This window comes from Eurosta solidaginis, chromosome 5, assembly GCF_040869045.1.
Source record: "Eurosta solidaginis isolate ZX-2024a chromosome 5, ASM4086904v1, whole genome shotgun sequence".
NCBI lineage: Eukaryota > Metazoa > Arthropoda > Insecta > Diptera > Tephritidae > Eurosta > Eurosta solidaginis.
In genome coordinates, this window is record NC_090323.1 from 66,168,971 (window position 1) to 66,195,450 (window position 26,480).

Sequence of the window (26,480 nt, forward strand, 5' to 3'; positions counted from 1 at the left end):
ATTTGACTATACCAATTTTTTTAAACTTTTTTTCTCAAACTGATACTTATATTAAATTCTCCCACCTTGGTACCTTGAGGTGTGATATGTTTAAAACACATATTAGCATTGAAAATTAATAAGGAGAGCGATTCGAAAATCGGCGCAAATTAATGATTTTCCATGGAATGCTTATACTACAGACTTTGTCATTGTATTTCTGAGCCAGATTTTTATTCGCCACACGTAAGCAAAATACGTTTAAGCACTGGCGTTTGTATCTGCCAATGTGCCAAATAGGAAATAAACACTAGAAAAAACTTTCTCAGAAGATAAACATTGGGGGTATTTTTTGCAATAGGCAAAGAAAAATTTCCTCAATTTATTATATGAATACAACGAGCCGGACCCGTGCGCATTTTGCGCAACAAATATAAAAGTCTAATATCAAATATCAACAGAAATCAGCTGTTCTATCAATCAAACATCTATAAACTTACATGCGCTTGCGCTGCCATCTGGCGAATGTTAGCAACTGCCGGTAAGGCAGCGTTAGTTCCAATCAAATATTCACAATAGTGCCATAGTACAAATATATTTCTTTGTGTGTTCACAATCGTTTATTCTTAACAAATTATTTTAATAAAATATAGCTAAACAAAGGCACTACGACTAATAATGCCCAAAGCTCGCTAATGGCATGAATACCCAGCTTGATAGCCGAAACTTTATTTATAGATTTGGATTCCAAATTAGAGCGAAAAAGAACATAAACATAAAAACAACAATTAGAAATAATATATAAGATAATGAAGAACACTTTCATGCATATTAGAAAAAGGTTTTTCTTTTGTTTTTAGAAAAATGTTATTCTTTTGATAAGATATTCCTATGGCAAAAAATCATTCCCATTTTGGAAAAAAAATTTGTTGAGTGTAGAATTTATATCTGTATCACAGATTTACAGAGCTTCGGTGGGGGATTTAATATCAGTGGCCCAGTTCCCTTCGCAGCTCAACCATCGTCATGTTATCTGTTTCTATATGAAATTTGTAATTATTATTTAAAAATCAGATTAAAGGCTAATTAATAAAATTTTGCAAAATAATTACTAATAACTATTTATGTACTCAAATAAATGCCAGTCACATCGCATCAGTCACCAAGAGCTTACTTGTACCTAGTTGAAATTCCTTTTGGCATTTGCTTTAAGATATATTCTCACTTTTTTTGAAACTGCGCTTAACACCCTGTTAGCTAAATACAATTACTTATAACACAAATTACGTGCTCGTTTATTCATAAAATAGCTGAAATGACAAATGAACCTATTCGCTAAAGGACATACCATATCCACATTTACTTATAAACCCTGCAGTGGATGCTGAACTAGGCAGGAAAAACATTAGTGCAAAACTCTAAATGAACTAGTACACAAAAGATCCCATCGATACGATTTTCATGCTGTAAAAAATTGCAAACATTTTTTTTTAAATACCTTAATAATATAAACATTATTCGCCGTTTCAATGACAGGAAGCTATCGCTATCGCTTGAACAACGCCAATATATATTTTTATACTCAGCTGAGCAGAGCTCACAGAGTATATTAATTTTGTTCGCATAACGGTAATCCGTAACGGCATAAATTAATCGAGATAGATATAGACTTCTATATATCAAAATGATCTGGGCGAAAAAAGAAATTAATTTAGCCATGTCCGTCCGTAAACACGATAGCTTGAGTAAATTTTGAGGTATCTTAATGAAATTTGGTACGTAAGTTCCATTCGTCTCATACCGCTATTTAAAATGAACGAATTCTGATTATAACCACGCCGGAAAAAGTGCGATAATTCATTACCAAAGGCGGATAAAGCGACGAAGCTTGGTAGGTGTATTGCCCTTATGACGCAGAATATAAAAGTAGTAAAATTTTGGATAATGGGCGTGGCACCGCCCACTTTAAAAAGTAGGTAATTTAAAAGTCTTGCAAGCTGTAATTTGGCAGTCGTTGAAGATATCATGAGGAAATTTGGCAGGAACGTTACTCCTGTTGCTGTATGTGTGGTAAATAAAAATTAAAAATTTGCAAAATCAGATGATGAACACGCCCACTTTAAAAAAAAAAAATTGGTTAAGTCAAATGTTAACAAAAAATTGAATACCTTACAGTATATAAGTAAATTATGCAAAACATTCAATTCCAGTAATGATATGGTGCAACAAAATACAAAAATAAAAGAAAATTTCAAAATGGGCTAAGTTCGGCGTGGCTCCGCCCTTTTTCATTTAATTTGTCTACAATACTTTTAATGCCATAAGTCGACCAAAAATTTACCAATCCTAGTGGAATTTGGTAAGTGCATAGCTTCTATGCCGGTAGCTGTTTTCTGTGAAAATGGGCGAAATCGGTTGAAGCCCAGTTTTTATACACAGTCGACCGCCTGTCCTTCCTCTTGGCCGTTAACACGATAACTTGAGCAGAAATCGATATATCTTTACTAAACTTAGTTCACGTACTTATCTCAACTCACTTTATCTTGGTATTAAAAATGGGCGAAATCCGACTATGACCACGCCCACTTTTTCGATATCTAAAATTTCAGAAATAATAAAAATGCCATAATTCTATACCAAATACGAAAAAAGGGATGAAACATGGTGATTCGATTGCTTGACGCAAAATATAACTTTAGAAAAAAAATTGTAAAATGGGTGTGACACCTACCATATCAAGTAGAAGAAAATGAAAAAGTTCTGTACGGCGAAATTAAAAGCCCTTGAAATTAAGGAAGGAAAACTATTCGTGGTATTACATATATAAGTAAATTAGCGGTACCCGACAGATAATGTTCTGAGTCACCCTGGTCCACATTTTGGTCGATATCTCGAAAACGCCTTCACATATACAACTAAGGGCCACTCCCTATTAAAAACCTCAGTAATCCTTTTATTTGATACCCATAGCGAATAAACACATTCTAGAGTCACCCCTGGTCCACCTCTATGGCGATGTCTCGAAAAGAATTCCACCTGTAGAACTATGGCTCACTCCCTTCTAAAATACTCTTTAATACCTTCCGTTTGATACCCATGTCATACAAACACATTCCAGGGTTACCTTAGCTTCATTTTCCTACATGGTGATTTCCCCTTATTTTGTCTCCAAAGCTCTCAGCTGAGTATGTAATATTCGGTTGCATCCGAACTTAGCCTTCCTTACTTGTTATCTCAGACTTTACTTCTCTCAGCTGTGGTCCCAGCGGAAATTGAAAGGGCCCTTTAAACACTAGGAAGTGAAAAGGCTCTGGTAGAACTCATCAGCAAACTGTTGAGTGGCAGAATACTAGCGGCGGGAGAGAAGTGGGGAGTGTCACAGATGAGTGTTCTTTCTCTTTTACGTTGGATGGTGTAATGAATGATCTGCTTCAGGATATTGCGGATAGAGGCTGCCAAGTTGTGGAGTAACTTTCTAAATAACAGGGTGGCCTTTATGTTCCGACCATTTGGTCCGAATCATGTTGACGAACTTTCAACCATGTGGTATTCACGCGGGTGTACAAGGTGCCTAAATTTAAACCACCCTCTAATTTTTGGTGCCAACTGAAAGGGTTAACCTCCTTGGGATAACCTGCCCAGTGGCAGTCCCTGCGCCTGCCCAGTGGCAGTGGTGCGCCGTGGCGTTTTTTTCTCGGTCGGGACGTCTCGAATTTCCGTACGAAATTTCCAAAATTAATGTTTGTCTAATTCCCAGCTTTATCTTGGCCACGCAGCGGTTTGCTACATAACTGCAAGCCAGTTTCACCAAAGTATGGTAACAAAATGGACTCACACAAAGTATCCAAGTGAGCTGCTTCTAAACTGAACAGCTGCTACGCAAACTAAACTAACTCAGATTCTCATGCAGGGTTGAACCCTATGCAATTTTGACAAATATGACAATTAACATTGCTTTTAAAAAGTTCTGCATTACGAGATTTTTGGGTAAGAAGATTATCTTTCTGAGGTATTTCCTTCATTCCATCATACATCAAGAGCTTGTGTTTTCAGTGCGAAAACATAGACAATGGAAGGCCACATGCACCCATTCACGTTTATTTTAATCCACTTTGTCTCTCTGCCTCCTTCCCGATGGTTGGAACGGTGAAAATATTGTCTAATGCAACCATGGACTGTCAACAGCTGTGAAATAAAAGTAAACTTCGCCATGTCATCTTCTTATCCAGATTTCGATATCGTAATTGGGTCTTTAAAACTTTTTGAAATCAATGGGTTCCAGAAGATTAAAAATTTGGGTCCGCGGCAAGAAAGTCAAATACCATACAATTTCCCGGGGCCGCCTTCAATATGTTTATCTAAATTTATTTATTTTTTGGGCTGAAGAGTAGCGTTATTCCAATCGGGATTATGACACCTTATGACACCGAAGTGACATAATACCAAGTAAACAAATATGCAAGGGGTGACATAATCCCCATTTTTTCACTTGGGGTGAACCGTTGAAAAAACTTAGTTGGCCGGCTATGACTAGGCCTTTAATTAATATTACGCAGTAAGCAGTAGCAAAGCGGTAGTTTCGCACTACAGGTTTGATGAATATCTCCGAACTAGTGCTATTTGTATCCAAATCGGGTGGCGCCTGCGTCTGAGCTATATGTATTTTCATTAATAAATCAAAGACATCAACTTTTTCAGAACTACCTACGACTAAAACTCAAGACGCATGCAAAACCTTGTAAAGGATACCAATTGCCCCTTTTTAGGGACTCACAATGTTAAAAGTGTCAGTTAAAGGCGCAAGGAGTGGAACGAATTAGAGCTAATACCGTCTCTTAATGCGATAGTTTTAAGTTAGTTCGGAGCTAGTGCGATTTGCTTTAGGGTAGTTTGATTACTGGGTGCTGACTTGAATTAAATACAGATACAGCCCTTCTCACGTATTTTCCAAAAACAATAGAAAAATCAAGCAGAAAGAAATGCAAAACAGAAATACAATGCAATAAAAATAATATAGAATGCCAATGAAATCTCAAAAAAATAAATAAATAAATAAAATATATAAACGAACAAAAAATAAAAGACAAATAAATTACTACAATTTATAATTTTTGCAAGCTTTTCCTTTTCACATTGCGCCTACAGCTTTTGTATTAAATCTTTTCATATTCCATATACTAACCACTTCGCTTTTCTCCTCCTTTTTTTCTTTTTCTTGGATACCATTCATGCTGCCTAACTTTTTTCCATTACACTTATCTGCGGCTGGCAATATTTTGCATTGTCTACAATGTCGCTCCGTCAACAAAAGGTCACGTGCTCGCTATACGAAAGGGTCGTCTCATGTCCCCAAGCTCATTCATTGCCCTAAGCGGAGATCTTCACGTGCAGATACAATTCAGTGGTGTAGATGTGGATGCGGCTATTGCTGTTGGCAATCATACTGTGGGCGTGGACATGGCGGTTGGAAATGAGGCTGAAAGCAGTGAAGTTGAAGTGGCAACTGATGAATCTAACATGCGGAGTACAACAACAGGAACAACAACAACTACAGGCAGGACGGCAACGACGACGAAGGTAAAAATAGCAACGATGACGACGTCAGCACGCACGACACGTCCAACGGATGGCATGAGTTTTCGTCAAGTAGATGCTGGGAGTGGCGAAATGGGCGGTGTTGAGAATACCATTACAAGTACTTTGGTAATTAGTAAAATTATTGATGATATTGCAGATACAATGCATGATTCGATAGTAGGGAAAGAAGATGCATTAGCCATATATGCATCGTCTATAAATGCATTTGCACAGTTCAATGGCAGTTTAACGACTAGCTCAAGTGCGGAAGTAACAACGCCTGCATCAGCAACATCTGCTGACACCCATAATCGGTCGAATCAAAGCAGAGTGCTACATCGTAAACGCAAAGAAATCGTTCAGAACATTCCCGTCTTCCCTGATCCGCGCAACAACGTCACACAAATCTCTGTGCCCTGTCAAACATTTACACGCGGTGGCCTATATGAAATGCAAGTTGTGACAAATTTAAAGACCACTGCACCAATTCGTGTTGTGAATGGCAGCACACATGAACCACGACCAACAATGACAACCACAACGCTAATGCCTGTCATCGACGAGCGTCTACGTCAAACACTTGATGTGCGATGGCCCAGCGCTGATATGCAAGTAGAGCCGACACGCTTACGTACTTATCCCGATCGACCGGTTATTGTGACATTGCGCTTTCCGGAAGTGAATTGTGAGCGCGCTTGGCATGAGAGTAACTCTTTGGATTTACCACAATTTTGGTTGGAGCTTATCTATTGTGGCAAACAACGCAGCTGCAATGATGTTTTGCCACATAATGTTAGTAAATCGAGTATTTTATATATGGAACAAGTTCGTGGCTATCCTAAGCATAAGGTTGTACGTCTGAGTTGCGAACTTTTTGGTTTGGCTGGAAATTATGCTGTGCAATTGCGTCCGATGATACCAGCGCCGAATGTGCCCATAACACGTCGTTTTCTCAGTAGTGATTGGAGTGATAAATTTGTTTTTAATGTTTATGCTCGAAGTATATTTCCCTGTGATCCTCATACGGGTATTGGTGTACTCTACGAATATCCCGCGTGTATACTCGAACAGGGTGATCGTGTGCGTGTCTTCGCTAAACTACGCGCCGATGTGGCATCACTAAAGCCGCCAACTACATTGCATTATGTAGCCGAACAACGGGTGGTTAAGAGTCACCATTCACTTTACTTTAACTGTGAACTGTTTACCGAGAAATATGTTGAGTATTGCTTCGTCTATGTGAGTCAAGCGATCTCGGGAGCGGTTGCCGATGTGCGGATGGATTGTGTGCCGACTTTGCCAGTCAGTGGTAAGTAGAAACTATATTTAACCTTATCGTTTTTAATAATTTTATCATTAAATAAAGTTGGACGGAAAGTGATGAGTTTCAAAACTCAACTATAATAATATTGGTTGTTGTTTTTGTTGTTGTTGTAACGATAGGGACACTCTCCGAAGGCCTTGTGGGGATTTTTATCGATGTTGATGTTCCTTTGCCGGATGCAGATCCGGTATGTTCCGGTAACAAGCACCATAAAGGTACTTGCACGATCATCTGGGGAACGATTTGGTATGAAATCATACAACCTTCTAGGCCATAATGCCTTCCCACCCCCTAGATCCATCAGGAAATCCAGGTCGCCAGAGCCCCGGCTGTTAATGATGCAGGGTTCGCCACGGGTTGGTGAGGTTGACAATTGCGATGGAGAAGTTATATATTGGGCTGGAAACCCCTTGAATCAATTTGGTATTTTAGTCGCCTCTTACGACAGGCACACCTACCGCGGGTATATTCTATGCCCCTAACCCACTTGATCGAGGGTAGGTATAAAAAAATCTGAAATTTCAAGGTTATGAGTAAAACTGTGCTTCCCACTTCAATTCATACCGAACTGTATACTCGATTAAATATTACAGATTTGAGCCTTTGCGACTATAGAAATAATAAAGAATATCGAAACACGTAGAGTCTATATATATTTGCTTTGGACGCGAAATTTTCCCTAACTGTCTGTCATTAAGCGAAGCGAAGTACGAGCGTGGAACCTCCCACCTAGTTTTCTCTCCCATTCATGTTCGACCTTCAGATATATATTTCTTTAATTTTTATTGGAAGTTTGTCCAAATGTGACATACGCTTTAATTATGAACGCGTCGTGAGGATAAGGATGTTCAAGTTTATTCCTTGTCCCTTCTTCAATGGTGTATTTTGTATACCTTTCATAAAAATTAAATAGTATATTAAGTTTGTCACGAATCTGAAAATTTGCAAGTTTTTAGAAAAGAAGAGATAGACCCACCATTTGCACATTCTTAGTTTGTCTATAAGCCTTAGTTTGTATACGAAGCAAAAACAGCTTAATAGAAATTTTTTTTTACGTCTTTATATTTAATAGGGTCTGCACACGGTGCTTCTGACTCGCTAGTCAGCTGTATACGTGTTGACTCGCCATCAAAATCAAATTCATTTTTTTATTTTCACGAGTCAGCCATAGTCATGTCTGTGAAACTTATACTAAAATATTTTGACTAAACTGACTCTGACTCACTGTGTGAAGTCGTTGAAATTTTAAGCTTCTAGCTGTTAAAATAGGGCAGTAATTACGAAAAGTTTCTTATCTGAACAATCGGTTGTGGGGGATATATACTATATATACGACCGATCTCATCAATTTTTTCAGACAACAATATATGCAATATACGAAAGTATATGGTGAAGTTTGAAGCTTCAATCTGTTAAATTGAGGATGATATGACAAAAATCCTATTTTTCTGAAAAATCGGTTGAATGGAGGATATATGCTATAGTTTTCCGATCTGGCCGGTTCCGACAAATGTCTAATCGGACACCCAAATACACACGCTCACCAAATTTCATCAAGATATCTCAAAAATTGAGGGACTAGTTTGCATACAGACAGACAGACGGACAGACGGACATGGCTAAATCAACTCAGCTCTTCATCCTGATTATTTCGGTATACTTAATGGTTGGTTTATCTATTTTCCTTTAAGGACTTACAATTTTGGGTTTCGTGACGAAATTAATATACCATTTTCATGAAAGGTATAAAAATCGCTCGATAGGGCGCCAGCCTGTCTCGGTTTGTTTCGAACAGCTAGTAGAGCTTTTTTCCATTTCTCACTGAGCTAGTTGTGCTGCTATACGTTAACGGCATAAATGAACTTCTTTAATAAATTGGGAAAGATTTTTAAACAACGTGACATCAGGACGGACAAGGCGACAGCTCTTTCGATTATACCTTGTAAATCTCTTCAAAGCCTATTCTTCCGGGAGTGGGATTTTAACCCGCACTCCTACGATGGTTGAATGTGTTACAAACGCATTCAGCCACGTCATGCCTTAGTTGTTGTAAAGTTTTTCCCAATTGCCTTCTTTGCATATTTAATCTTTTACACACTGCATACTTCGTATGTAATTATGTGTTAAAGTTATGCCTGTTAATAAGGCGGTTTTCAAAGAAACTTCGTATTGTTGCTGTTCGCTCCAAAGTAGACGGTTATCTTCCTGTTGATTCGTTCAGGAATTGATATCCAATTCGAAATTTGCACAATTTGAGAAACGAACAAACAAACATCGCATAAAGGCAGTTAGCCCGTCGATCTTATTTAATGCTCCGCCAATATTATCCTCCCGACATAAACGGCATCTACTGCTCCCTTATGATGTCATTTCCCAGTTCATGTAAACGTTAGGTAATCCAAATGAGAGCTCCTACACATTGTCATTATTATTATTTCTAAAACCCAGTTTTTCAGTACAAGTTCAACTCAGTCTGTCAGTTAAACTACGCTTAAATTTATTCTGCAGTTTTTCAGCCTACTTTAGCTGAAGTTTAAGATGAGCTTAAGCGGCCGATCTGGCAGGGTTAAACTCTAGATAACCTATCAGTTATTTGCGTTTATTCGAAATGGCGTAGAATATACCCAACAAGCATTTGGGCTTGGGTACAATTAGAGCTCATGTTGATAACTAGGCATACTTCTAAAATCTCAAGAGATGTTTCGGAGCAGTGGCTAAACTTGAGAATCATAGCGTACTCAGTAAAAGATGGAATTTCTTATAAAGCAAAAAATGCTATAACTTAAGTTGAAAAAATTTCATTAACAACGTGTGGTTTTCTAACTGGACTCAAAAGTAAAATTCCTTACTACAGTATTTTCACGAAAATAAAATAAAATATATATCAAATATTCTTGATTAATTAAGCTTCCTTACTGCTATCAATCAAGTGTTTATTTCTCACAATAAACAGCTGTTGGTTTTGGTGGTACCACCTTGGAGATTTTTTTTGAACTCCACCTCAACTCGATATCCAGTGGATATCAACTGGAGAAATGTGTTGAATATTCATTCGACAACTGTATATTTCTCAAAATCTCTCGAAAGTTAGATAATAATTGGCAAATATTAATGAAATTGGAGATCAACTCAAAAACTTTTAATTTTACAAAATGTCTCAAAGGTTGGCAGTGATTGGAGAATGTAGTTGGATATCAACTCGCAAACTATCTGGTTTAAAAATAATTAAATAATGATGTTGGATATCACCTCCGGAATTAGATATATATTTAGCTGGAGAAATTTTTTTTCCATGTTTGTTTGGTAAACAAAAGCCAGCTGTTGCCGTATCTACAAATAATCTAGATAATAAAAAACCAATGTTGCCACACAAAAAAGCCTACCCCAAAGGCGGCCTTAAACTGTGACTGAAAAACTGCTGAGTAGCTTAACGAGAGTTTAAATTTGAATAGAGTTTAAGCAAACTTAGTTGAAGCTTAGCTTAGCCAACTACTGGAAAACCAGGCCAAAGTGTTAGGCATAACTCGAATGGAGAGCAGCGAAAGAAATTCCCCTTGTATGTGCAAGTACGTATAAGCCTCGAGGTCTTTCGAAATTGGCATATAAGTACATATCGTCGGTCCAATGCCAAAGAAACGAATGTGCCATATTTGTTTGAACGAAATATTATATATGTCAAATTTTGCAAAGCCAAAACAACAAATGTGCATTTTTTTGAAAAAAAAAATTTTAAAAATGATTTTTCAATTTACATTACTTAGTGGTTTACAAAAGTAAATCTTCCAATAGTGGTTAAAAAATACAATATTAAATCTCTATTAATTAAATCTCTTTTTTTAACAATGTCTTACGCATTTTTCTCAACAAATCAAATATGTACATTCATTTCTTTGGCTTTGGACCGACGATATTATATACAAGTCGGCATTTTCGCGTTGAAATATATATTCATACTGTTCTTACTCGCTCGTAACGAATTCGATAATGTTAGCCTCAAGGGATGATGATGTTATTGTTAAAATATTGATTGTTTGCTTTTTACGTTGTTTATTGTGAAACGATGTAAAGCTGGCAAGACCAACACCCACAATGAGGCCTCAAATAGCAATGAAACGATGTCAGTATTACATCATTTTTTGGAACGGCTCTATCATCTTCACCCACCCTCACTTAGCCTTAGCAGACACTTGTCTTCATATTCATATCGTATTTTTATATTTATGCAAGTGCATCCATCTAATCGTAGTCTTTCTGCTGGAGTACCGTGGAATCGTAATACTTAAGCGTCCGATACTTGGGTATTTCATTTTTTTTATCGATAACAACAGAGAGTAATAAAAAATAAATAATGTGAATACCAACCACGTGTGTCATATTTGCTATAAATAATAATAATTTCTTTCTTTTCATTCCATTTATCTTTATCCCCTCTCGCGCGACCTACAACATCACGATGCTTTGTAAAACACTTCGCTTTGTTATTGCGTCCTTGTGGAATACTGGCTGTTATCTATTATGATGTCGTGTTAATACCATCGCCAATGCTGCAATGGATGTTTAATGCTTTGTTATAGACTCTGATACTGGTGGTTGGGGACCGTGGAGTGAATGGACACCATGCTCAACGAATTGTCTAGGTGGTACACGTAATCGTTATCGATTTTGTGATTCACCTCCACCGCGTTATGGGGCTAAATTCTGTGAGGTAAGTACATACAATTTTAAAGTGTAACTAAACAAGTGGCAAACCAAGGCGATAAGCCAAAGTACACGAGCTTTACAAACACCTGTAAACGTTCAACCCATCGTCTAAATGTGTATAGACTTAACGCAGCTTGCAATCAGTAGAACTAGCTTTCGTTATAGCTCTTCATACATACCTACATCTCGCCGGATCAGTGCATTGTTAGAGTACTTTGCCGCTTGGTCAATCATTGGAAAATGGCATTTTGTGGTGCATAATTTAAAACTTTTCCCGCGTCTTTAGTTAAGTGATTTTATTTTCCTAGTTGTTGTGTGCTTTTCTAGCGTTTGGTTATAATTTTTATTACACCCAATGGTTTACGTACAATCGATTCAGCAATATTGGCGTGTTTGGCTACCCATTTGTGGCTACAATGGGCTAGTATATGTAGGTTCCGTTATCTCTCTACATAGACAAGATGCGCACTCGAGTAATCTAATCTAATATCTAATCTAATATATATTATAAATGGGAAAGTTTGGATGTTAAGATGTTTGGATGTTTGGATGTTTGTCCAGACGTTTGTCTTTGTGACTCAATAACGCAAGAACGGCTGGACCGATTTGTATGAAATTTTGCACACATATAGCCAATAGTCTAGAAGGATCTACTAGCTATATATTTTTCAAAAGGGGCGTGGTCCCCGCCCCCTAGGAACAGTTATAATTTAATAATTATATTTTTTCGTGTTTGCGACTGAATCACGCCAGAATGGCTACACGGATTTTGATGAAATTTGGGACACAGACAGTAGTCTACTAGCGAAATTTTTTTCGAACATGGAAAGAGGGGTGGGGGTCCCACGACCCCTTCGAGAAATTATTTTTCATAATTTTTACACATTATAACTTTACGTATACTGGCCTTCACCAATATCACAGACTCAAGGGGTCAAATAAGTCGAGGGCTTACAAAGTAAGCAGTGACACCCTCCGCCCGCCCCTTTATCTCCCCCTCTGGTGTAAAATCCATAAATTGTTATAACTCAATCTAAATTTTCTCCTAAATCAATAGTTTTTGGTATCTGGTACATACAGAACGAGATCTAGACAATTTTGGAGGAACGATCAGTGGTCCTCTCCTCTACTCCCGCCATCCGCCCTCCATCTATTGTTTTTATTAGCACGCTTTTATTAGCTTTACCTGTATGTTTCTATCTAACTTTTTATTCGCTCCAATGCGCCTGCTGCCTTATTAACATGGTTTTATAATTAGCTTCACCTTATTTGTAATCCTGTAAGGGTCATATCGAGACCCTTCCGGGATCATTTCTGGATGGTTTTCGGGATCGGTCCGGGATTACGCCGGGGTAATTTCGGGACTTTTTCGGGACTATTTCGGGATCATTTTGGGGCCCTTCCGGGATCATTTCTGTATAGTTTACGGGATCCGTCCGGGATCCCGTCGGGGTTATTTTGGAACATTTTCGGGACTATTCCGGAATCATTTCGGGACTATTTCGTGACCCTTCCGGCATCATTTCTGGATGGTTTTCGGGATCCGTGCGGGATCTCGTCGGGGTCATATGGGGACTTTTTCGGGATCATTTGGGGGCTCTTCCGGCATCATTTCTGGATGATTTTCGGGATCCGTACGGGATATCGTCGGGGTCATTTGGGGACTTTTTCGGGATCATTTGGGGGCTCTTCCGGCATCATTTCTGGATGGTTTTCGGGATCCGTCCGGGATCTCGTTGGGGTCATTTGGGGACTTTTTCGGAATCATTTTGGGGCTCATCCGGCATCATTTCTGGATGGTTTTCGGGATCCGTCCGGGATCCCGTCGGGGTCATTTCGGGACTTTTTCGCGACTAATACGGGATCATTTGGGAACCCTTTCGGCATCATTTCTGGATGGTTTTCGGGATCCGTCCGGGATCCCGTCGGGGTCATTTCGGGACTTTTTCGCGACTAATACGGGATCATTTGGGAACCCTTTCGGCATCATTTCTGGATGGTTTTCGGGATCCGTCCGGGATCCCATTAGGGTAATTTCGGGACTATTAGGGGATCATTTGGGAACCTTTCCGGCATCATTTCTGGATAATTTTCGGGATCCGTCCGGGATGCCGACGAGGTCATTTCGGGACTATTTCGGGATCATTTGGGATACCTACCGGCATCATTTCTGGATGGTTTTTGGGATTAGTCCGGGATCCCGTCGTGGTCCTTTCGGGACTTTTTTTCGACTAATACGGGATCATTTGCGGACCCTTTCGGCATCATTTCTGGATAGTTGTCGGGATCCCGTCACGGTCATTTCGGGAGTATTAGGGGATCATTTGAGGACCTTTCCGGCATCATTCCTGTATTGTTTTCGGGATCCCGTCAGGGTCATTTTGGGACCATTTTGGGATCATTTGGGGACCCTTCCGAGATCATTTCTGGATCCGTCCGGGATGCCGTAGGAGCCATTTCGGGATTTTTTGTTACTTTTCCGGGATAGTTTTTGGACCCTTCCGGGATCATTTCTGGATCTGTGCGGGATCCCATCTGGGTCATTTCCGGACTATTTCGGGATCATTTTGGGATCCTTCCGGAATCATTTCTGTATGGTTTTCGCGATCCGTCGTTGATTCCCTCGGAGCCATTTCGGAACCTTTTCTGGAGTATGTCGGGGTCATTTGGGGACTTTTTCGGGATCATTTGGGGCTCTTCCGGCATCATTTCTGGATGGTTTTCGGGATCCGTGCGGGATCTCGTCGGGGTCATTTGGGGACTTTTTCGGGATCATTTGGGGGCTCTTCCGGCATCATTTCTGGATGGTTTTCGGGATCCGTCCGGGATATCGTCGGGGTCATTTGGGGAATTTTTCGGGATCATTTGGGGGCTCTTCCGGCATCATTTCTGGATGGTTTTCGGGATCCGTCCGGGATCCCATCAGGGTAATTTCGGGACTATTAGGGGATCATTTGTGGACCTTTCCGGCATCATTTCTGGATAATTTTCGGTATCCGTCCGGGATGCCGACGAGGTCATTTCGGGATTATTTCGGGATCATTTGGGATACCTACCGGCATCATTTCTGGATGGTTTTTGGGATTCGTCCGGGATCCCGTCGGGGTCATTTCGGGACTTTTTCTCGACTAATACGGGATCATTTTCGGACCCTTTCGGCATAATTTCTGGATAGTTGTCGGGATCAGTTCGGGATCTCGTCACGTTCATTTCGGAACTATTAGGGGATCATTTGAGGACCTTTCCGGCATCATTTCTGGATAGTTTTTGGAATCCTTTCGGGATCCCGTCAGGGTCATTTCGGGGCTTTTTCGGGATCATTTAAGGATGGCTTTCAGGATTCATTCGGGAACGCGTCAGGGTAATTTCTGTACTTTTCCGAGACTATTTCGGGATCATTTTGGGACCTTCCCAAGATCATTTCTGGATGGATTTCGGGATTTGTCCGGGATGCCCTCAGGGTCATTTTGACACTATTAGGTGAGCATTTGAGGACCGTTCCGTCATCACTTCTGGATGGTTTTCGGTATCCGTTCAGATTCCCGTCGGAATAATTGCGGGACTTTTTCGGGATCATTGGGGTCCCTTCCGACATCATTTCTGGATGGTTTTTGGGATTCGTCCGGCATCCCGTCGGGGTCATTTCGGGACTTTTTCTCGACTAATACGGGATCATTTGCGGGCCCTTTCGGTATCATTTCTGGATAGTTGTCGGGATCCGTTCGGGATCCCGTCAGTGTCTTTTCGGAACTATTGGGAGATCCTTTGAGGACCTTTCCGGCATCATTTCTGGTTAGTTTTCGGGATCCTTTCCGGGTCCCATCAGGGTCATTTCGGGACTTTTTCGGCATCATTTAAGATTGGTTTTCAGGATTCGTCCGGGATCCGTCAGGGTAATTTCTGGACTTTTCTCAGACTATTTCGGGATAATTTTGGGACCCTCCCAAGATCATTTCTGGATGGATTTCGGGATCTGTCCGGGATGCCGTCAGGGTCATTTTGGGACTATTAGGTGATCATTTGAGGACCTTTTCGGCATCACTTCTGGATGGTTTTCGGTATCCGCTCAGGATCCCGTCGGAATTATTGCGGGACTTTTCCGGGATCATTTGGTGTCCCTTCCGGCATCATTTCTGGATGGTTTTTGGGATTCGTCCGGCATCCCGTCGGGTTCATTTCGGGACTTTTTCTCGACTAATACGGGATTATTTGCGGGCCCTTTCGGCATCATTTCTAGATAGTTGTCGGGATCCGTTCGGGATCCCGTCAGGGTCTTTTCGGAACTATTAGGTGATCATTTGAGGACATTTCCGGCATCATTTCTGGATAGTTTTCGGGATCCTTTCGGGGTCCAGTCAGGGTCATTTCGGGACTTTTTCGGGATCATTTAGAGATGGCTTTCAGGATTCGTCCGGGAACCCGTCAGGGTAATTTCTGAACTTTTCCGAGACTATTTCGGGATAATTTTGGGACCTTCCCAAGATCATTTCTGGATGGATTTTGGGATCAGTCCGGGATGCCGTCAGGGTCATTTTGGTATTAGGTGATCATTTGAGGACCTTTCCGGCATCACTTCTGGATGGTTTTCGGTATCCGATCAGGATCCCCTCGGAATCATTGCGGGACTTTTTCGGGATCATTTGGGGTCCCTCCCAAGATCATTTCTGGATGGATTTCGGGATCTTTCCGGGATCCCGTCAGGGTCATTTAGGGGTGTGTTCGAGATCCCGTCAGGGTCATTTCGGGACTTCTTCGGGACTATATCGGGATCATTTCTGGATGGTTTATGGGATCCGTCCATGACCCCTTAAGGGTCATTTCGGGACTATTAGGTGATCATTTGAGGACCTTTCCGGCATCACTTGTGGATGATTTTCGGTATCCGTTCGGGATCCCGTCGGAATCAATGCGGGACTTTTACGGAATCATTTGGGATTCCTTCCTGCATCATTTCTGGATGGTTTTCGGGATTTGTCCGGGATCCCGTCGGGGTTATTTCGGGACCTTTTCGGGCTAATACGGGATCATTTGGGGATCCTCTAGGGGTCGTTTCGTGACTTTTTCTGTATTATTTCGGGATCATTTTGGGACCCTTTCGGCATAATTTCTTGATGGTTTGCCGGATCCATCAGGGTCATTTCGGGGCCATTTTGGGATCATTTGGGGACCCTTCCGAGATCATTTCTGGATCCGTCCGGGATGCCGTAGGAGCCATTTCGGGATTTTTTGTTACTTTTCCGGGATAGTTTTTACACCCTTCCGGGATCATTTCTGGATCTGTGCGGGATCCCATCTGGGTCAATTCCGGACTATTTCGGGATCATTTTGGAATCCTTCCGGAATCATTTTTGTATGGTTTTCGCGATCCATCGTGGATCCCCTCGGAGCCATTTCGGAACTTTTTCTGGAGTTAGTCGGGATAATTTAGGGACCCTTCCTGGATATATTCTGGATGGTTTTTGAGATCCGCCCGGGAGCCCGTCAGGGTCATTTCGGAACCTTTTCGGGATCATTTTGGAACACCTTCAGGGATCATTTCTGTGTGGTTCTCTACATACGTCTAGAATCGTGTCGCTCTCATTTCGGGTTTTTTTGGGACTATTCGGGGAACTTTTGGAGACCCTTTCGGGGCATTTCTGGATGGTTTTCGGGATCCGTCCGCGATAGCGTTGGGGTCATTTCGTAGCTTTTTCTGAATAATTTCGGGATCATTTGGGATCCTATCAGGTTATCAGCTCATTTAGTTCTTTTTTTTTACTCAATTACAAAAATAAAATGCATTAGACAGAAAACAAAATTGTAAACAGATAATAAGCAGGCTAACGCGAATAGCCCATATATTTAAAATTTTCCTTGCGGACGGGGCCGCGGGTAAAGGCTAGTCTAATATCTAATATATATTATAAATGGGAAAGTTTGGATGTTAAGATGTTTGGATGTTTGGATGTTTGGATGTTTGGATGTTTGGATGTTTGTCCAGACGTTTGTCTTTGTGACTCAATAACGCAAGAACGGCTGGACCGATTTGTATGAAATTTTGCACACATATTGCCCATAGTCTAGAAGGATCTACTAGTTATATATTTTTCAAAAGGGGCGTGGTCCCCGCCCCCTAGGAACAGTTATAATTTAATAATTATATTTTTTCGTCTTTGCGACTGAATCACGCCAGAATGGCTACACGGATTTTGATGAAATTTGGGACACAGACAGTAGTCTACTAGCGAAATTTTTTTCGAACATGGAAAGAGGGGTGGGGGTCCCACGACCCCTTCGAGAAATTATTTTTCATAATTTTTACACATTATAACTTTACGTATACTGGCCTTCACCAATATCACAGACTCAAGGGGTCAAATAAGTCGAGAGCTTACAAAGTAAGCAGTGACACCCTCCGCCCGCCCCTTTATCTCCCCCTCTGGTGTAAAATCCATAAATTGTTATAACTCAATCTAAATTTTCTCCTAAATCAATAGTTTTTGGTATCTGGTACATACAGAACGAGATCTAGACAATTTTGGAGGAACGATCAGTGGTCCTCTCCTCTACTCCCGCCATCCGCCCTCCATCTATTGTTTTTATTAGCACGCTTTTATTAGCTTTACCTGTATGTTTCTATCTAACTTTTTATTCGCTCCAATGCGCCTGCTGCCTTATTAACATGGTTTTATAATTAGCTTCACCTTATTTGTAATCCTGTAAGGGTCATATCGAGACCCTTCCGGGATCATTTCTGGATGGTTTTCGGGATCGGTCCGGGATTACGCCGGGGTAATTTCGGGACTTTTTCGGGACTATTTCGGGATCATTTTGGGACCCTTCCGGGATCATTTCTGTATAGTTTACGGGATCCGTCCGGGATCCCGTCGGGGTTATTTTGGAACATTTTCGGGACTATTCCGGAATCATTTCGGGACTATTTCGCAATCATTTGGTGACCCTTCCGGCATCATTTCTGGATGGTTTTCGGGATCCGTGCGGGATATCGTCGGGGTCATATGGGGACTTTTTCGGGATCATTTCGGGGCTCTTCCGGCATCATTTCTGGATGATTTTCGGGATCCGTACGGGATATCGTCGGGGTCATTTGGGGACTTTTTCGGGATCATTTGGGGGCTCTTCCGGCATCATTTCTGGATGGTTTTCGGGATCCGTCCGGGATCTCGTCGGGGTCATTTGGGGACTTTTTCGGAATCATTTTGGGGCTCATCCGGCATCATTTCTGGATGGTTTTCGGGATCCGTCCGGGATCCCGTCGGGGTCATTTCGGGACTTTTTCGCGACTAATACGGGATCATTTGGGAACCCTTTCGGCATCATTTCTGGATGGTTTTCGGGATCCGTCCGGGATCCCGTCGGGGTCATTTCGGGACTTTTTCGCGACTAATACGGGATCATTTGGGAACCCTTTCGGCATCATTTCTGGATGGTTTTCGGGATCCGTCCGGGATCCCATTAGGGTAATTTCGGGACTATTAGGGGATCATTTGGGAACCTTTCCGGCATCATTTCTGGATAATTTTCGGGATCCGTCCGGGATACCGACGAGGTCATTTCGGGACTATTTCGGGATCATTTGGGATACCTACCGGCATCATTTCTGGATGGTTTTTGGGATTCGTCCGGGATACCGTCGTGGTCCTTTCGGGACTTTTTTTCGACTAATACGGGATCATTTGCGGACCCTTTCGGCATCATTTCTGGATAGTTGTCGGGATCCCGTCACGGTCATTTCGGGAGTATTAGGGGATCATTTGAGGACCTTTCCGGCATCATTCCTGTATTGTTTTCGGGATCCCGTCAGGGTCATTTTGGGACCATTTTGGGATCATTTGGGGACCCTTCCGAGATCATTTCTGGATCCGTCCGGGATGCCGTAGGAGCCATTTCGGGATTTTTTGTTACTTTTCCGGGATAGTTTTTGGACCCTTCCGGGATCATTTCTGGATCTGTGCGGGATCCCATCTGGGTCATTTCCGGACTATTTCGGGATCATTTTGGGATCCTTCCGGAATCAATTCTGTATGGTTTTCGCGATCCGTCGTTGATTCCCTCGGAGCCATTTCGGAACCTTTTCTGGAGTATGTCGGGGTCATTTGGGGACTTTTTCGGGATCATTTGGGGCTCTTCCGGCATCATTTCTGGATGGTTTTCGGGATCCGTGCGGGATCTCGTCGGGGTCATTTGGGGACTTTTTCGGGATCATTTGGGGGCTCTTCCGGCATCATTTCTGGATGGTTTTCGGGATCCGTCCGGGATATCGTCGGGGTCATTTGGGGAATTTTTCGGGATCATTTGGGGGCTCTTCCGGCATCATTTCTGGATGGTTTTCGGGATCCGTCCGGGATCCCATCAGGGTAATTTCGGGACTATTAGGGGATCATTTGTGGACCTTTCCGGCATCATTTCTGGATAATTTTCGGTATCCGTCCGGGATGCCGACGAGGTCATTTCGCGATTATTTCGGGATCATTTGGGATACCTACCGGCATCATTTCTGGATGGTTTTTGGGATTCGTCCGGGATCCCGTCGGGGTCATTTCGGGACCTTTTCTCGACTAATACGGGATCATTTGCGGACCCTTTCGGCATAATTTCTGGATAGTTGTCGGGATCAGTTCGGGATCTCGTCACGTTCATTTCGGAACTATTAGGGGATCATTTGAGGACCTTTCCGGCATCATTTCTGGATAGTTTTTGGAATCCTTTCGGGATCCCGTCAGGGTCATTTCGGGGCTTTTTTGGGATCATTTAAGGATGGCTTTCAGGATTCATTCGGGAACGCGTCAGGGTAATTTCTGTACTTTTCCGAGACTATTTCGGGATCATTTTGGAATCCTTCCGGAATCATTTCTGTATGGTTTTAGCGATCCATCGTGGATCCCCTCGGAGCCATTTCGGAACTTTTTCTGGAGTTAGTCGGGATAATTTAGGGACCCTTCCTGGATATTTTCTGGATGGTTTCTGAGATCCGTCCGGGAGCCCGTCAGGGTAATTTCGGAACTTTTTCGGGACTATTTCGGGATCAATTTGGTACCCTTCAGGCATCATTTCTGTGTGGTTATCTGGATAAGTCTAGAATCGTGTCGTTGTCATTTCGGGTTTTTTTGAGACTACTTCGGGAACTTTTGGAAACACTTCCGGGGCGTTTCTGGATGGTTTTCGGGATCCGTCCGCGATAGCGTCGGGGTCATTTCGTGGCTTTTTCTGGATAATTTCGTTATCATTTTGGGATCCTATCAGGTTATCAGCTCATAGAGTTCTTTTGTTTACTCAATTACAAAAATAAAATGCATTAGACAGAAAAAAAATTTTAAACAGATAACTTTATAAGCAGGCTAATGTGAATAGCCCACATATTTAATTTTCTCCTTGCGGACGGGGCCGCGGGTAAAGGCTAGTATATTATAAATGGGAAAGTTTGGATGTTAAGATGTTTGGATGTTTGGATGTTTAGATGTTTGGATGTTTGGATGTTTGGATGGTTGTCCAGACGTTTGTCTTTGTGACTCAATAACGCAAGAACGGCTGGACCGATTTGGATGAAATTTTGCACACATATAGCCAATAGTCTAGAAGGATCTACTAGCTATATATTTTTCAAAAGGGGCGTGGTCCACGTCCCCTAGGAACAGTTATAATTTAATTATTATATTTTTTCGTCTTTGCGACTGAATCACGCCAGAATGGCTACACGGATTTTGATGAAATTTGGGACACAGACAGTAGTCTACTAGCGAAATTTTTTTCGAACATGGAAAGAGGGGTGGGGGTCCCACGACCCTTGGAGAAATTATTTTTCATAATTTTTACACATTATAACTTTACGTATACTGGCCTTCACCAATATCACAGACTCAAGGGTCAAATAAGTCGAGGGCTTACAAAGTAAGCAGTGACACCCTCCGCCCGCCCCCCTTTATCTCCCCCTCTGGTGTAAAATCCATAAATTGGTATAACTCAATTTAAATTTTCTCCTAAATCAATAGTTTTTGGTATCTGGTACATACAGAACGAGATCTAGACAATTTTGGAGGAACGATCAGTGGTCCTCTCCTCTACTCCCGCCATCCGCCCTCCATCAATTGTTTTTATTAGCACGCTTTTATTGGCTTTACCTTTATGTTTCTATCTAACTTTTTATTCGCTCCAATGCGCCTGCTGCCTTATTAACATGGTTTTATAATTAGCTTCACCTTATTTGTAATCACGTAAGGGTCATTTCGGGACTTTTTCTCGACTAATACGGGATCATTTGCAGGACCTTTCGGTATCATTTCTGGATAGTTGTCGGGATCCGTTCGGGATCCCGTCAGGATCTTTTCGGAACTATTGGGAGATCATTTGAGGACCTTTCCGGCATCATTTCTGGTTAGTTTTCGGGATCCTTTCCGGGTCCCATCAGGGTCATTTCGGGACTTTTTCGGCATCATTTAAGATTGGTTTTCAGGATTCGTCCGGTATCCGTCAGGGTAATTTCTGAACTTTTCCCAGACTATTTCGGGATAATTTTGGGACCCTCCCAAGATCATTTCTGGATGGATTTCGGGATCTGTCCGGGATGCCGTCAGGGTCATTTTGGGACTATTAGGTGATCATTTGAGGACCTTTTCGGCATCACTTCTGGATGGTTTTCGGTATCCGCTCAGGATCCCGTCGGAATTATTGCGGAACTTTTTCGGGATCATTTGGTGTCCCTTCCGGCATCATTTCTGGCTGGTTTTTGGGATTCGTCCGGCATCCCGTCGGGTTCATTTCGGGACTTTTTCTCGACTAATACGGGATCATTTGCGGGCCCTTTCGGCATCATTTCTAGATAGTTGTCGGGATCCGTTCGGGATCCCGTCAGGGTCTTTTCGGAACTATTAGGTGATAATTTGAGGACATTTCCGGCATCATTTGTGGATAGTTTTCGGGATCCTTTCGGGGTCCAGTCAGGGTCATTTCGGGACTTTTTCGGGATCATTTAGAGATGGCTTTCAGGATTCGTCCGGGAACCCGTCAGGGTAATTTCTGAACTTTTCCGAGACTATTTCGGGATAATTTTGGGACCTTCCCAACATGGAAAGAGGGGTGGGGGTCCCACGACCCTTCGAGAAATTATTTTTCATAATTTTTACACATTATAACTTTACGTATACTGGCCTTCACCAATATCACAGACTCAAGGGTCAAATAAGTCGAGGGCTTACAAAGTAAGCAGTGACACCCTCCGCCCGCCCCCCTTTATCTCCCCCTCTGGTGTAAAATCCATAAATTGGTATAACTCAATTTAAATTTTCTCCTAAATCAATAGTTTTTGGTATCTGGTACATACAGAACGAGATCTAGACAATTTTGGAGGAACGATCAGTGGTCCTCTCCTCTACTCCCGCCATCCGCCCTCCATCAATTGTTTTTATTAGCACGCTTTTATTAGCTTTACCTGTATGTTTCTATCTAACTTTTTATTCGCTCCAATGCGCCTGCTGCCTTATTAACATGGTTTTATAATTAGCTTCACCTTATTTGTAATCACGTAAGGGTCATACCGAGACCCTTCCGGGATCATTTCTGGATGGTTTTCGGGATCGGTCCGGGATTACGCCGGGGTAATTTCGGGACTTTTTCGGGACTATTTCGGGATCATTTTGGGACCCTTCCGGGATCATTTCTGTATAGTTTACGGGATCCGTCCGGGATCCCGTCGGGGTTATTTCGGGATTATTAGGGGATCATTTGGGAACCTTTCCGGCATCATTTCTGGATAATTTTCGGGATCCGTCCGGGATGCCGACGAGGTCATTTCGGGACTATTTCGGGATCATTTGGGATACCTACCGGCATCATTTCTGGATGGTTTTCGGGATTCGTCCGGGATCCCGTCGTGGTCATTTCGGGACTTTTTCGCGACTAATACGGGATCATTTGGGAACCCTTTCGGCATCATTTCTGGATGGTTTTCGGGATCCGTCCGGGATCCCATTAGGGTAATTTCGGGATTATTAGGGGATCATTTGGGAACCTTTCCGGCATCATTTCTGGATAATTTTCGGGATCCGTCCGGGATGCCGACGAGGTCATTTCGGGACTATTTCGGGATCATTTGGGATACCTACCGGCATCATTTCTGGATGGTTTTCGGGATTCGTCCGGGATCCCGTCGTGGTCCTTTCGGGACTTTTTTTCGACTAATACGGGATCATTTGAGGACCTTTCCGGCATCATTTCTCTATTGTTTTCGGAATCCTTTCGGGATCCCGTCAGGGTCATTTTGGGACTTTTTTGGGGCTAATACGGGATCATTTGGGGATCCTCTAGGGGTCGTTTCGTGACTTTTTCTGTTTTATTTCGGGATCATTTGGGGACCCTTCCGGCATAATTTCTTGATGGTTTGCCGGATCCATCAGGGTCATTTCGGGACCATTTTGGGATCATTTGGGGACCCTTCCGAGATCATTTCTGGATCCGTCCGGGATACAGTAGGAGCCATTTCGGGATTTTTTGTTACTTTTCCGGGATAGTTTTTGGACCCTTCCGGTATCATTTCTGAATCTGTGCGGGATCCCATCTGGGTCATTTCCGGACTATTTCGGGATCATTTTGGGATCCTTCCGGAATCATTTCTGTATGGTTTTCGCGATCCGTCGTTGATTCCCTCGGAGCCATTTCGGAACCTTTTCTGGAGTATGTCGGGGTAATTTGGGGACTTTTTCGGGATCATTTGGGGCTCTTCCGGCATCATTTCTGGATGGTTTTCGGGATCCGTGCGGCATCTCGTCGGGGTCATTTGGGGACTTTTTCGGGATCATTTGGGGGCTCTTCCGGCATCATTTCTGGATGGTTTTCGGGATCCGTCCGGGATATCGTCGGGGTCATTTGGGGAATTTTTCGGGATCATTTGGGGGCTCTTCCGGCATCATTCCTGGATGGTTTTCGGGATCCGTCCGGGATGCCGACGAGGTCATTTCGGGATTATTTCGGGATCATTTGGGATACCTACCGGCATCATTTCTGGATGGTTTTTGGGATTCGTCCGGGATCCCGTCGGGGACATTTCGGGACTTTTTCTCGACTAATACGGGATCATTTGCGGACCCTTTCGGCATAATTTCTGTATAGTTGTCGGGATCCGTTCGGGATCCCGTCACGGTCATTTCGGAACTATTAGGAGATCATTTGAGGACCTTTCCGGCATCATTTCAGGTTAGTTTTCGGGATCCTTTCCGGGTCCCATCAGGGTCATTTCGGGACTTTTTCGGCATCATTTAAGATTGGTTTTCAGGATTCGTCCGGTATCCGTCAGGGTAATTTCTGGACTTTTCCCAGACTATTTCGGGATAATTTTGGGACCCTCCCAAGATCATTTCTGGATGGATTTCGGGATTTGTCCGGGATGCCGTCAGGGTCATTTTGGGACTATTAGGTGATCATTTGAGGACCTTTTCGGCATCACTTCTGGATGGTTTTCGGTATCCGCTCAGGATCCCGTCGGAATTATTGCGGGACTTTTTCGGGATCATTCGGTGTCCCTTCCGGCATCATTTCTGGCTGGTTTTTGGGATTCGTCCGGCATCCCGTCGGGTTCATTTCGGGACTTTTTCTCAACTAATACGGGATCATTTGCGGGCCCTTTTGGCATCATTTCTAGATAGTTGTCGGGATCCGTTCGGGATCCCGTCAGGGTCTTTTCGGAACTATTAGGTGAGCATTTGAGGACATTTCCGGCATCATTTCTGGATAGTTTTCGGGATCCTTTCGGGGTCCAGTCAGGGTCATTTCGGGACTTTTTCGGGATAATTTAGAGATGGCTTTCAGGATTCGTCCGGGAACCCGTCAGGGTAATTTCTGAACTTTTCCTAGACTATTTCGGGATAATTTTGGGACCTTCCCAAGATCATTTCTGGATGGATTTTGGGATCAGTCCGGGATGCCGTCAGGGTCATTTTGGTATTAGGTGATCATTTGAGGACCTTTCCGGCATCACTTCTGGATGGTTAATGGTATCCGATCAGGATCCCCTCGGAATCATTGCGGGACTTTTTCGGGATCATTTGGGGTCCCTCCCAAGATCATTTCTGGATGGATTTCGGGATCTGTCCGGGATCCCGTCAGGGTCATTTAGGGGTGCGTTCGAGATCCCGTCAAGGTCATTTCGTGACTTCTTCGGGAATATATCGGGATCATTTCTGGATGGTTTATGGGATCCGTCCATGACCCCTTAAGGGTCATTTCGGGACTATTAGGTGATCATTTGAGGACCTTTCCGGCATCACTTCTGGATGATTTTCGGTATCCGTTCGGGATCCCGTCGGAATCAATGCGGGACTTTTACGGAATCATTTGGGATTCCTTCCGGCATCATTTCTGGATGGTTTTCGGGATTTGTCCGGGATCCCGTCGGGGTTATTTCGGGACCTTTTCGGGGCTAATACGGGATCATTTGGGGATCCTCTAGGGGTCGTTTCGTGACTTTTTCTGAATTATTTCGGGATCATTTTGGGACCCTTTCGGCATAATTTCTTAATGGTTTGCCGGATCCATCAGGGTCATTTCAGGACCATTTTGGGATCATTTGGGGACCCTTCCGAGATCATTTCTGGATCCGTCCGGGATGCCGTAGGAGCCATTTCGGGATTTTTTGTTACTTTTCCGGGATAGTTTTTGCACCCTTCCGGGATCATTTCTGGATCTGTGCGGGATCCCATCTGGGTCAATTCCGGACTATTTCGGGATCATTTTGGAATCCTTCCGGAGTCATTTCTGTACGAGATCCGTCCGGGAGCCCGTCAGGGTAATTTCGGAACTTTTTCGGGACTATTTCGGGATCAATTTGGTACCCTTCAGGCATCATTTCTGTGTGGTTATCTGGATAAGTCTAGAATCGTGTCGTTGTCATTTCGGGTTTTTTTGGAACTAC

At 42.6% G+C, this 26,480-nt stretch overlaps 1 protein-coding gene across 14 annotated transcripts in view; it reads left to right on the forward strand.

Moving 5' to 3' along the window:
• gogo (golden goal) overlaps positions 1-26,480 on the forward strand; it is a 595,526-nt gene that overhangs the window by 409,840 nt on the left and 159,206 nt on the right. For all 14 annotated transcript variants that reach the window (XM_067791434.1, XM_067791433.1, XM_067791431.1 and 11 more), the window contains 2 exons: positions 5,291-6,865; positions 11,455-11,585. In XM_067791434.1, the coding sequence (XP_067647535.1) occupies positions 5,291-6,865; positions 11,455-11,585 (1,706 nt within the window). The remainder of the gene's footprint in view (positions 1-5,290; positions 6,866-11,454; positions 11,586-26,480) is intronic.